Source organism: Pristiophorus japonicus, chromosome 7 (assembly GCF_044704955.1).
Source record: "Pristiophorus japonicus isolate sPriJap1 chromosome 7, sPriJap1.hap1, whole genome shotgun sequence".
Lineage (NCBI taxonomy): Eukaryota > Metazoa > Chordata > Chondrichthyes > Pristiophoridae > Pristiophorus > Pristiophorus japonicus.
This window is the reverse complement of record NC_091983.1, coordinates 199,765,271-199,779,224: the sequence shown is the minus strand read 5'-3', so window position 1 is coordinate 199,779,224 and position 13,954 is coordinate 199,765,271. Positions and strand designations below refer to the sequence as shown.

The 13,954-nt window shown below is 45.8% G+C and overlaps 1 protein-coding gene across 5 annotated transcripts in view; it reads right to left on the bottom strand.

Annotated features, from left to right (window-relative positions):
- daam2 (dishevelled associated activator of morphogenesis 2) overlaps window positions 1–13,954 on the bottom strand; it is a 397,560-nt gene that overhangs the window by 212,676 nt on the left and 170,930 nt on the right. For all 5 annotated transcript variants that reach the window (XM_070885703.1, XM_070885707.1, XM_070885704.1 and 2 more), the window contains exon 2: window positions 8,865–9,070. In XM_070885703.1, the coding sequence (XP_070741804.1) occupies window positions 8,865–9,041 (177 nt within the window). In that variant the 5' untranslated portion in view covers window positions 9,042–9,070. The remainder of the gene's footprint in view (window positions 1–8,864; window positions 9,071–13,954) is intronic.

Here is a 13,954-nt window from a genome sequence, read left to right as displayed (position 1 = left end):
ACAGCCAACGTCTTGCTTGAGGGACACTCTCTTGCATATTGCACCCTGGATTAATGGGACACGGGATCTGGGCCTGTGCTGCTAACACTGCTGTACCATGGATTAATGGGACACGGGGTCTGGGCCTGTGCTGGTAACACTGCTGTACCATGGATTAATGGGACATGGGGTCTGGGCCTGTGCTGGTAACATTGCTGTACCATGGATTAATGGGACACGGGGTCTGGGCCTGTGCTGCTAACACTGCTGTACCATGGATTAATGGGACACGGGGTCTGGGCCTGTGCTGGTAACATTGCTGTACCATGGATTAATGGGACACGGGGTCTGGGCCTGTGCTGCTAACACTGCTGTACCATGGATTAATGGTACACGGGATCTGGGCCTGTGCTGCTAACACTGCTGTACCATGGATTAATGGTACACGGGATCTGGGCCTGTGCTGCTAACACTGCTGTACCATGGATTAATGGGACACGGGATCTGGGCCTGTGCTGCTAACACTGCTGTACCATGGATTAATGGGACACGGGATCTGGGCCTGTGCTGCTAACACTGCTGTACCATGGATTAATGGGATACAGGGTTTGGGCCTGTAATTCTGAGCAGTGAACTCCTGATTTCAATCATGCGAGTGGTTCCCAAAAGAAAGGCCAAGCACTAACAGGAAAGAGATCAATAAAATCTCCAAGACCAATAGATGTGTTGTAAAAGGGTCCTTTGACTTGCTCGATGGAATCTGTGATAAACCTGTATTCTTCTGCTTCCTATTTTCTGGACAGCAAAAAAGGAGATGAGACGACACTGTAACCCCGCTCGGCCAACATCCCGCAGCTAAACAGACCCAGAATGGAAGCTCTGAGGCACAAGGAACGGCAAGTGGGTGACTGGCAAAGGGGAGGTTGGCCACAGATGGATCGCAGACCTGTTTCTTGAGGGCCACTGTCATTGACTTTTAGCTCTCCTGATTCCCATGTCTACAAGCACTAATACTGCACTGCGTATCTGTGACGACCTTGGCATCGAATAAAAGTCAGCAATAAGAAGACTAGTTACTCACCAGCAAGCTCACTACTGAACAGTATTGTGGGCGCGCCATCACCACATGGACTGCAGCGGTTCATGAAGGCCCACCCCCATCCTCTCAAGGACAGCTAGAATGGGAAATAAATACTGGCCATGCCAGAAACGGCCGCAACCCAAGAATAACTTCTTTTTTAATTCACCTTTCCTCTACGCAAATTGACCTGTCAATTTCCTATAAGCACAGTTTAAGTTTTTACACTGTCGACTCTTAATCATCAGCAAAGTGATGGAAGGTGTCGTTCACACTGCTATCAAGCAGCATTTACTCACCAATAACCTGCTCACTGATGCCCAGTTTCAGTTCCGCCAGGGCCACTTGGCTCCAGACCTCATTATAGCCTTGGTCCAAACATGGACAAAAAAGCTGAATTCCAGAGGTGAGGCGAGAGTGACTGCCCTTGACATCAAGGCAGCATTTGACCGAGTGTGGCATCAAGGAGCCCTAGTAAAACTGAAGTCAATGGGAATCAGGAGGAAAACTCTCCACTGGCTGGAGTCATGTTGGAGGTCAATCATCTCAGCCCCAGGAGTACTTCAGGGCAGTGTCCTAGGCCCAACCACCTTCGGCTGCTTATCAATGACCTTCCCTCTATCATAAGGTCAGAAGCAGCCCGTTTGATCAGCATCCCATCCACCACCTTAAACATTCACTCCCTCCACCATTGCGCACCGTGGCTACAGTGTATACCATCTAAAAGATGCACTCCAGCAACTCGCCAAGGCTTCTTCAACAGCACCTCCCAAACCCACGACTTCTGCCACCTAGAAGGACAAGGGCAGCTGGTGCATGGGAACACCACCACCTCCACGTTCTCCTCTGAGTCACACACCATCCTGATTTGGAATATATCGCCGTTCCTTCACCGTCACTAGGTCAAAATCCTGGAACTCCCTCCCTAACAGCACTGAGGGAGTACTTTCACCACACGGACTGCAGCAGTTCAAGAAGGTGGCTCACCACCATCTTCTCAAAAGGGGAATTAGAAATGGACACTAAATGCCAGCCTTGCCAGCGATGCCCACATCCCAGGAAAAGTTTTTTTTTTTAAATCACCCTCCATCTTCAGAACTGCAGAGCCAATTACATCCCTTGGTCTACCCTTCTTACTATGTTTTCAAAACCCAAGCTTGGCATCACCTAACGTGATTTAACTTATCTTCTCTTGTATTTTTTTCAATCCCGCTGGTGTCCTGTATTATAAGCCTTGTGCCCTTCAACTTTTCTCAACAAAGAAAAAATTCTACAGAGAAATGTGTACCAAAACAATCAGAGCCAGGAAACCAGTAATTGTGCTCTCTCCGTCAAGGGGTCCCTGATTGGAGTCTCAAAGGCATTAAATGAACATGGAGATCTATAGACCCGAGACCTCGCGAAGTGTCTTTGGTGAGTGTGTGATGCAGTGGGTGACCAGTCTGGTCTCACAACACGAGGCACTGGTCCCGCCACCTTTCAGTATGAACAGCCACTGGGTGAGGTCCAACACGGCCCTTGGGCACTCAGAAGGTTGTTCTGTTTATCCCTCCCCCTGGAGGAAGCGCTATAATGTAACAAATGGCCTATTTCCCTATGGAGCTGTTAGGTTTGCTCTCTGCCTCTGGAGGCAATGCACTGCCAGGGGAAAATGAAAATGGCCAACGTCATTGGAAGCAGAACTACTATTTTGTTCTGGCCATGGGCAAGCTGAGCTGTCAGCCTGCCCGTATAGGCCTGAAATATGTGTTTTACTACACAGGCCTGTACAGGTCCATCCTTCATCAACTGTAAAGGAACACAGGAACAGGAGTAGACCATTCAGCCACTTCAAGCCAGTTCCATCATTCAATTAAATCATGACTGATCTGTACCTCAGCTCCATTTTAACCACCTTTGCTCCATATCCTGTGGTCACAAAAATCTATCGATCCCAGTCTTGAAAGCTCCAATTAATAGAATCATCCACAGCCTTTTGGGGAGAGAGTTCCAGATTTCCACTGCCCTTTGGGTGAAAAAGTGCTTCCTGATTTCCCTCCTGAATGACCTGGCTCTAACTTTAATGGATTTCTCCACCAGAGGAAATGGTATCACCATATTACCCCATCAAATCCCATTCAACGTGACGACAGAGTACTGGGAGCCAACGCACACACTGCAGAACTCCCTTCAATTACAAACAGTTGTGTAACATAAGGGGGAGCACCAGTGCTTGAGGTATAAAGCTCTGCGTTGGCGGGCAACTCTCGGATTCACAGGATCACACTTGTTGGCCAGACACTTTGCATTCCCACACGCACACATTAGGCGGCTGTTGCTGCAGAACCACCGATTTGGAAAGCCTGTCATGCAGTGATGCTTACGGCTTCAAGATAAATGAGGCTAGAAAATGCATTAGAGAAAGGCAAGCCAAAGAAACCCATGGTCAAAGGAACTTCTGTTTGAGAAAACAAGCAGTCGGAACTTAATGTGCCATCACCTTTTCCCACATTGGCACCTTGGCGTCTCTCCCTGTAAAGCTGCAGGAATTCTTATCTCACCTACTGGAGTCGATTAAAGAGCCCTTTGTTTCTTTGCAATGCTGCCTGATGTACAATGCCAAGATAAATCCATTATTTTTTTTGTTATGCAGTCGGTCTGGGCGCATGAAAAGTGATGATCAAGCAGAGGCCCGTGAACCTGTAAACGCCGCTTTCCTAGTTTTTCCTTGAGGTGTGCCACGTGAGCAACTGGGGCCCACTGGCAGCCCACCTGGGCAGGAGGCGCATGTCTCCCATGGTGCTACTAATTAACAAGGTGACACTGCCCTGTCTTTTCACTTTCAGGTGCACCTTAGAGTCATAGAGACATTACGGTACAAAAGGAGGACATTTGGCCCATCAAGTCCATGCCTGCTCTCTGTAGAGCAACCCAGTCAGTCCCATTCTCCTGCTCTATCCCCATAGCCCTGCAAGTTTATTTCTCTCAATGATGGGCCGAATGTCTGCCTTCTGTGTCCCTATGACTCTAAGGTGCTGGAAATTCACCTGAAAGTGAAAAGACAGGGCGGTCTCACCTTGTTAATTAGTAGCACCGGTCGTAGGCCATGGAAGACATGCGCCTCCTGCCCAGGTGGGCTGCCTGTGGGCCCCAGTTGCCCACATGGCTGCTGGCTATAGTGAGAAACTAGGTGAAGAGCAAAGGGCCACAGTGCAAGATGCTACTTAGCAGGAAAAGAGTAGGAATCAAGACAAGGCCTCATTCAAAACTCATTGCCCTCTCTCCTACTGCTATCCCCTTTTTCCTAGGATCTCAAAATGAAAACTTCTTACCTCACTCAATCTCCCCTTCATTTTAAAATCTACAGGCTGTTCCCTCAATCCCCCCCCCCCCTTCCCCCTATAGTATCCTCAATCTCTCAGTAGGCCATTTGTGGTTAAGCGGTGCCGAGACCGGGGTTTGAAAGTCTGTAGATTGTAGGAAGAAAGGAAAATTGAAGATACAGTCGGCAGATCATGAGGGGAGGGAAAGGGGTGATTGAGGGCACAGATTGTAGATCATGGGGGGAAAGGGGTGATTGAGGGCACAGATTGTAGATCATGGGGGGAAAGGGGTGATTGAGGGCACAGATTGTAGATCATGAGGGGAAAGGGGTGATTGAGGGCACAGATTGTAGATCATGGGGGGAAAGGGGTGATTGAGGGCACAGATTGTAGATAGTTGGAGGAGAGAAGATTGAGGAGATAGCCTTTATAGTGTAGGAGGAAGGAGAGATTGAGGATACCAAAGGGGGAAGGGGGGATTGAGGGAACAGCCTGTAGATTTTAAAATGAAGGGGAGATTGAGTGAGGTAAGAAGTTTTCATTTTGAGATCCCAGGAAAAAGGGGAGAGCAGTAGGAGAGAGAGCAATGAGTTTTGATTTCAACACTGAGGATGCAGGAAGGACTGAGAGCAGCTAGGACAGGACATTGGAGTTCAAAGGAACAAGAGCTGAGAAAACCATCACCATACATATGGCCGACAGATCAGAGTGTCCAGTGGGACTTGACTATAGCGTTGCCAAGCGTTCAGTCTATCTTGTTTTGGTAACAAGCTGCTATTAGATGGGATTTGGGATAGAACAAGGTCATTTGAATCATTCAGTGTCTAAATCTCTCTCCCTCTTGCTATCACTTTCTTTGAACATCTGTGTAAACTAAAACCTAGTAAATACAACACTCGTCTCTAATTGGGCCCAAAGGTATTCCCCTTTCATCCAATGTTCTCTTTATTGAACATCAGTCATCTCTAATATCATCAGGAGCAAAAGCTGCTGGGATTCTTTGAGATTCTGATGCACCTAGTAACTGCAATATGTGTTACAGAACTGAGATTTTAAGTGCGACTGTCGGAGGATCTTGGCCATGGGTTTTGTGTATCCAGAAGATTGGGGCCAATGTGCTGGCGGTAATGAATACTCAGAAAATTCACCCAATTTTAAGGAAGAAAGAACTTGCATTTATATAGTGCCTTTCAAAACCTCAGTACATCCCAAAGTGCTTTCCAGCCAATGAAGTATTTTTTTTAAGTGTAGTCAGTTGTAATGTAGGAAATATGGCAGCCAATTTGCACACAGCAAGGTCCCACAGACAGCAATGTGTTAATGACCAGATCATCTGTTTTAGTGTAAAGTGTTTTGCCAGGACACTGGGGAGAACTCCTCTGCTCTTCCACCTGCACTCTTGAAATGTTTTTCCAGCGTGCCTAAACACTGCCGCCTCTTGTCTGGCTCCGTGCTCATCTCCAAAGGATGACAATGAATTGATTTGTTTGATAAACATACTACACACCGTGGAACAGAGCCATAGAGACCAACAAGTTCTCAGGCATGATCACCGGCCTGCGATGGGTCTGTTGGAGACTAATTGATGGAGATTGCTATGATTAGTCAACAACTGCAGTATCTTTGTATCATGTGACCACCAGGATGGTGGAAGGGGACTAGGATGATCCTTGGTCTTTTTTCATCTAGCAATTCCTATGTACTGAATGAGCCTGTCTCATTACAGGTACTATAGTTGGCCTCAGTGCCGCAAGGCTAGAGATAGGAAAAATAAGTCAGGGTTCCCCACTCTCAATTGCCCCAGTGAGTGTGTGTGCGGATGTTGGGTGGGTACTGGAGTGGGATCAGCAGTGATACCCTCACAATCAAATAGCAACAACTTGCATTTATATATAGCGCCTTTAACGTAGTAAAACGTCCCAAGGTGTTTCACAGGGGCATTATCGAACAAAATTTGACACCAAGTCACATAAGGAGATGTTACGCCAGCTGAGTGGTCAAAGGGGTAGGTTTTAAGGAGTGTCATAAAGGAGGAGAAAGAGCTGGAGAGGCGGAGAGGTTCAGGGAGGGAATTCCAGAGCTTAGGGCCATGGCTGCTGAAGGCACGGCCGGCAAAGGTGGAGCGATTAAAATCGGGGCTGCACAAGAGGCCAGAATTGGAGGAGCGCAGAGATCTCTGTGGGTTGCAGGGCTGGAGAAGGTTATCGAGATAGGGCGGGGCAAGGCCATGGAGGGTTTTGCAACAAGGATGAGAATTTTAAAATCGAGGCATTGCTCAACCAGGAGCCAATGTAGGTCAATGAGCACAAATATCCTACAAATACTGGCTATCTGGATGCACAAGTGAAGAATGGCTGCTCAGCTGGGGTCTGTCAATACCCGTGGAACTGTGACCCAGTATGAGTCACCATCTTCAGAAGAGATGTGAAGAATTTTCTGCTTTTTTTTTTCTCTTTAGAAAATCAATCTTCTTCAATGATGTGGCTGCGTCATCCGACAGCTTTGATTCTGAAATAATGAGGCTTTTCTTTACAACCATTCACTGGAGGAATGACCTTCAATAGTCAGCATTGTCTGTTTCCATTTAATCTCAAGTTCTCGCATGTAGAGCCTCCAAAGGGTGTCAGCGTTTCAAACTGTTCTGCTCATACCAGACGCTCAGAGAATTGATTTGGACAAGAATCAGCATAAACACACAGTGAGAAAGGCAGCGGGCAGGGGGGGGGAGGGAAGTCATTACATATGCTGGCCTGGAAAACTCTGCTACCCACATCTTAACTCCGGCTAAATCTTCCGTTCACCTATCACCCCTGTGTTCACCAACACCTCAAATTTAAAATTCTGATTCCTGTGTCCACATCCCTCCATGGCCTCGTCCCTCTTCATCTCTGTAACCTCCTCCAGCCCTACAGCCCACCGAAAATTCTGCGTTATTCCAATTCTGGCCTCATACATCCCTGATTTTCATTGCTCCGCCATCAGCTGTGTGGGTCCTAAGCTCTGGATTTCCCTTTCTAAACTTCTTCACCTGTACCTCCCTCTCTCCTCCTTTAAGAAGCTCCTTAAAACCTACCACTTTGACCACGTCCTGTCATAATGTCTCCTTCTTTGGCTTGGTTTCAATGTGTGTCTGATTACATTCATGTGAAGGACCTTGCGACATTTTACTACGTAATAGACACTATATAAATGTAAGTTGTTGTTGATGGAGTGGTTCGATAACGTTGCTTACGACTAAAAGTGCCTTCGGACACCACCTGTAGACAGGCCTCGTACCAATTAGTCAGCAATGTGACTCTGACCTCCTTCCGGCCGACTCTCTGCTTCTGCTGATTAAATTCTAAGCGTTATCGGATGATTTGATCTATCCCGATAACCAATTTGATAAGTGTGCTGCCGGGGGTGATACTGAGCCCTGCAGATCTAGAATGGTGTCATCTGGAGTCTATGCATCTGAGTTATGGTGCAGTGGGAAAGCTGCAATTGGCCTTTGGACCCCTGAGTGGGGAGATTCCCATACTTCATCCCTATCCAGTGACCCCCCCCGCTTCAAAGTGAATGTGTTTGGATATTGGGTGGGGACAGGATGGGGCTCGGCTCGAATGCTCTTCTTGATTGACTAACCTGACGACATTCACTGTCTAGTTTCCCACATCAACACTGGCTTGGAGAGCAGCCAGTATCCATAAAATCCCCCACCATCAACATCCTGGGGGTCGCCATTGACCATAACTCAACTTGACTAGCCATGCAAATGATGTGGCTACTAGAGCAGGTCAGAGGCTGGGTATTATGCACCTCCTAATGCCAAAAGCCTTTCCACCACCTACATGGCCCAAGTCAGGAATGTGATGGAATATTCTCCATTTGCCTAGATGAGTGCAGCTCCTGCTCTCAAGAAGCTCGACAACATCCAGAACAAAGCATTTCACTTGATCGGTAGCCTATCCATCACCTTAAACATTGACTCCCTTCACCATCGGCGTACAGTGAGTGCAGTGCATACTATCGACGGGATGCACAGCAGCAACTCCCCAAGGCTTCTTCGATGGCACCTCCAAAACCGACAACCCCCACCACCTAGAAGGACAAGAGCAGCAGGCGCGTGGGAACACCACCACCTCCAAGTTCCTCTCCACATCACACACCATCCTGACTTTTACATATCGCTGTCCCTTCATCGTCGCTGGACCAAAATCCTTAAACTCCCTCCCCAAAGACACTGTGGGAGTACCTTCACCACACGGACTGCAGCGCTTCAAGAAGGCAACTCACCTTCACCTTTTCAAGGGCAACTAAGGACGGGCAATAAATGCTGGCCTTGCCAGCATCCCAAGAACGAATAAAACGCTACCCCAGCTTGCCAGTGCCGTCAAGCGAGGAGGGGAGAAAATTAGGGCTGAGGAAAAGGGACTAGATTGGGCTCGGCTCTCTAAACGGCACAGAGCTTTGAATGAGCACCTAGCGGCTGCGCTGGTTCCCTTATAATACTCAGTCACACTTACAACGAGTTCTGCGAACCTGGCGTTGAGTTCGTCGGCGGACGGGATTGGCAGGGAGAATTCCAGAAGCTGTAGCGGCACACTGCTGTCCTTGAAGGTAATCTCTGGGTGATCGCTGCTTCGGAAGCAACAAAGAAATCCCAATACATGCCGGTTCCGTTTCCGTGGCGCCATAGTCATCGTCTGTCGTGCTAGCTATAGCTCATGATCTGTAGAAAGATAGAAACCACAGCAGCAGTCAATAACTATCATGTACTGGGCATTGTCTTCAACCTAACTTTGTGTCAAGGCTGTTCCTAAGAGAAGAAAAATTTGGCTTTGACACACATATAGATACGTAAGGCAGTGGTTATGTAATTGGACCACTGATCCAGAAAACATGAGTTCAAATCCCACCATGGCAGTTTAAGAATTTTCATTCAGTTTTTAAAAATATGGATAAAAGACTGGTTGCTGTAAAAGTGACTATGAAGCTATCGGATTGTCATAAAAGCCCAACTGGTTCTCTAATGTCCCTCAGGGAAGGAAACCTGCCTTCCTTATCTGGTCTGGCCTACATGTGACGTCAGTCCCGCACCAATATGGTTGACTCTGAAATGATCAAGCAAGCCACTCAGTTGTATCAAACTGCTGCCAATGATGTAAAAAGGCAAACCACCACCACTTTCTCAGGGGGATTAGGGATGGACAATAAATGGTGGTCTCTTCAGTGATGCACGCATCCAGAGAATGAATATATCAAAAATAACATCCACTATTCAAAGTTAAAGAGAAGGAACAGTAGGTGCTGGGTACAAATGAAGGCCACATGCCAACTCTGCACAAGTTTCTCTATTTTACAGGGAAAGTGACCTGTATGGAGACACAAAGAAGGCAAGACTATGAGAAGATGAAAGTCAATGAAAGAGCACATGAAAGTGTGTGATAGAAGAGAAGAGGACTAATCTAATAGACTGAGTTCAAATCCCACAGTGGTGGTTTGTGAATTTGGATTCAGTTAATTAAATACATTTGGAATAACAACTAACCGTGAAGCTAATGTTGTAAAAGCCCCACTGATTCACTAATGTCCTTTCGGGAAGGAAACCTGCTGTCCTTACCCGATTTGGCCTATATGTGACTCCAGACCCACAGCAATGTAGTTGACTCTTAAGTGCTTTCTGAAATGGCCAAGCTCCTATAAGGCCTCAAGCTGAGAGCAGGCACAAGTTCCACTGAAGGCATTTTAAAGGTCCCAAAACTTCAGAAGGGGAATGTAATCATTCCCAAAGGGGGTCAATTACCTTTCTAAGATACCAGAATACCTCTTTTTTCTTTAGTAGGCAAGGCCTCGGGCTGCTTTGTCTGTTAGGGGCTGTTCCGGTGCTGTTAAAACTCCTTCGCAGGTGCCAACAGACTTTGCAGATCACCCTGTCCCTGTCATTTGTGACAGGGTTCATGTCTTGGGCCTTGGGCACATTTAGGTCCTGCTCAGCCTCACTTCCACCAATGCAGTGGGATCACTTTCGGTGCCCAGCTTTCTAACATCAAATCAGTTGACAGGCAGGGTCAAAATATCTTTGATATGGTATCCAGTGCAACCAAGCCTCAAATGGTTCACCACTTTGATCAACAATACACATTAAAATAATTCCGCTACCATCAAAAAATATACCTTCTGAATCCCATTGGCTGTTTGACACTGAAATGTTCCATTCCATGAATTAATCTTTGACTCCTGATTGTTATTTATGTTTAACAGGTTCTTTTCTCTGTTTTTTTTCAAAATAAAGTCTTCCTTTCTCTCTTTCCTCTGTCTACCTGGGACAACGCTTTGTACTCTAACTGCCAGTGCGAGAAGCTGGGCCGCTGAGCTGGCACAGCCCAGACTATCAACACCAGCGGCTGGGAGGTACATGCCACCATTCATCTCACTCACAGTGGCTCTTGCAGAAGCCTTAATAGCTTGTCCACTGTGCTCAATGACGAATGGCCTTGGAGGCATAGAAGAAATGAAACAATGTGGAAAAGCCTTTTCCTTGCTTCAAGCAGCAAGAAAAGACTCATACCTAGGTTTACGTGCTCTATCTGTGACCATACTCCATTTGTAATTGCTTTTTATGCTGAAGTTACAAAATAAAATTATTATAACCAGAAGGCTGAATTTGTTACTACTCAAGTGAACAAACAGAAGTCTGTTTAAGAAAACAAAACTTAAAGATTATATGAGATGACGTTCAACCATCACAAGTTACAGGGTATAACATATTTAGAAAAGATAGAGAGGGAAAAAGGGGAGGTGGAGTAGCTGTATTTATTAGGGATAACATAACGGTAGTAGAAAAAGGTGACGCATCTATCAGCAAGACAAAAATAGAATCTATATGGATAGAAATAAAAGATAATAAAGGATCAATCACACTAATAGGTGTAGTCTACAGACCACCTAATAGTGCAAGGGAGGTGGAAGAAGAAATATGCAGACAAATTAGGAAAATGAGTAAAAAAACGAATAATAATCATGGGTGATTTCAACTACCCCGACATTAATTGGACAGAAGAGGCAGGTAAAGGGGATAAGGGAATGGAGTTCCGACAATGTGTACAGGACTCCTTTCTAACCCAATATGTAAAAAGCCCAACAAGGGAGGATTCACAATTGAATCTAGTAATGGGGAATGAACCAGAGCAGATAAGAGAAGTAAAAGTAGGGGATCATCTAGGCAATAGTGACCATAATACAATATGCTTTACAAAGATAATTGAGAAGGACGTAAGTATGATGAACACCAAAGTAATAGATTGGAGAAAAGCTGATTTTGAGGGGCTGAGAATAGAACTTGGGAAAATAAAATGGGCAACAATATTGGCAAAAAACAATGTAGAACAGCAATGGGAAACATTTAAAACGGTGTTCAACAGAGTGCAGGAACAATATATTCCACTAAAAGGAAAAAACAAACTAAACACTAATATGAGTCGCCATGGATGAATAAAGCTATAAGGGAACAATTGAGGGTAAGGAAAGAGGCGTACATTAAGTACATAGACAGCAGGGGAGTGCATGATAAGGGAGAATATGAAAAGATTAGGAGAGAAGTCAAAAAAACATGTAGGAAGGCAAAGAGGAACTATGAAATTAAATTATCAAGGACTTTAAAACAAAATAGTAACATATTTTACATCAATGAAAAAGGAAGGTTGAAATGGAAATGGGCCATTAAGGGATAGACAGGAAAATACCACAGGTAAAGACAGATGGCAGAAATATTAAATCATTATTTTGCTTCAGTACTTACCAGTGAGATAGAACATGTGGACATTACATTGGATGATGAGATTATTAATGAGATAAGTGCTTTTAAAATAAAAAGAATGGATATATTTAATAATTCATGAGAAAAAGGTGTAGTGCCAGAGGACTGGCAGATAGTTGATGCAATACCTATATTTAAGAAGGGGGCTAGAACATGTCCAGGGAATTATAGACCAGTCAGCTTAACATCAGTGGTCGGAAAAATAATGGAACTCCTACTAAAGGAGAAAATAGAAGAACATTTAGAAATCAAAAATATAATAATGCCATGTCAGCATGGATTTCAAAAGGTAAAGTCTTGCTTATCCAACGACATAATTTTTTTGAAGAGGTAACAGAGAGTAGACAATGGTAATGCAGTCGATGTAATATATCTAGATTTTCAAAAGGCCATCGATAAGGTACCCCATAATAGACTGATGAACAAGGTCAGAGTCAGGGAATAAGTAGCAGAGTGGATATCTGGCTGGCTTCAAGACAGAAAGCGGAGAGTAGGGGTAAACAATAGCTATTCACAGAGGCAGAAGGTGGTTGGTGATGTTCTATAAAGGATCAGTGCTGGGACCACTGTTTTTCACAATTTATATTAATGATAAAGACTTTGGAATCAAAAACATAATTTCTCTAAATTTGCGGATGACACCAAATTGGCGGGGTATAGTCAATACTGAGGAGGCCTGCAGCAAATTACAGGAAGATTTTAATAAACTTGCAGAAAGGGCATTTAATTGGCAAATGAAGTTCAACACAGATAAATGTGAGGTATTACATTTTTATTAGGAAGAAAAGGGAGGTTACTTAGAGGGGGCGAGTCTTGGTGGGGTAAGGGAACAAAGAGATACAAAGGGAGTACAAATACACAAATCACTAAAAGTTGCGACACGGGTTAGTGTAATGTATGCACCTGTGATTATGGTCACAGGTTTGTAGTGCTGTTGAGGACGGGAGACAAGGTGGCCGAGAGGTTAAGGCATTGGTCTGCTAATCCATTTCGGACTGGTCTTGCACACCCTCCATTTTGCCATCCTTGTCTGCCGTTCGGATGCGTTATGGCGCATCATCTTGCCTTCCGGAGGAGGCGGGGCTCCCCAATGGCGTGCTCTCTACGCGGGAGTCTTCCCTTTATTTATTGGGGACTTGGCCTGGAGGGTGTTACACGGGGCAGTCCGTTGCAATAGGTTTTTAAGCCGGTTCACTGACTCCCAGGATGCCTGCAATTTCTACGGCTTTGAGGAGTCCGTGTTCCATGTTTATGTTGACTGTGCGAGGTTGCAGCCCCTATTCCATTATTTGAGGGGGCTGCTCCTCACATTTTGGCTGCACTTCAGTCCCACACTCCTGATCTTTGAACACCCTGTGCAGAGGGGAGCGGGCAGGTCGGAGGGCCTCCTCATGGGACTGCTTCTGGGCACGGCCAAGGTGGCCATTAACCGGTCCACGCAGAGGGCAGTCGAGGGGGTCGTTCAGCCCAACTGCCTGCCTCTCTTCCGTGGTTACGTTCGCGCCAGGGTGTCCCTGGAGATGGAGCACGCAGTGTCCACCGGTACGCTCGCGGCCTTCCATGAGAGATGGGCACCGGAGGGACTGGAGTGCATCATCACCCCCGGCAACCAAATTTTAATTTGACCGTTTAATGTCTAAAGTTTAATTTGTCGGTTCTAGTGCCCCTTTTAGGGGGGGGACACTTGATTTATAGTTTAATAAAAATAGTTGTAGAGCTGTTGAGTTGTGAGTCGCTTAGCCAGTCATGTGATGTTCACAAGACTCAATAAAACCCCAGCTAGTCGGGTTCGGGCGA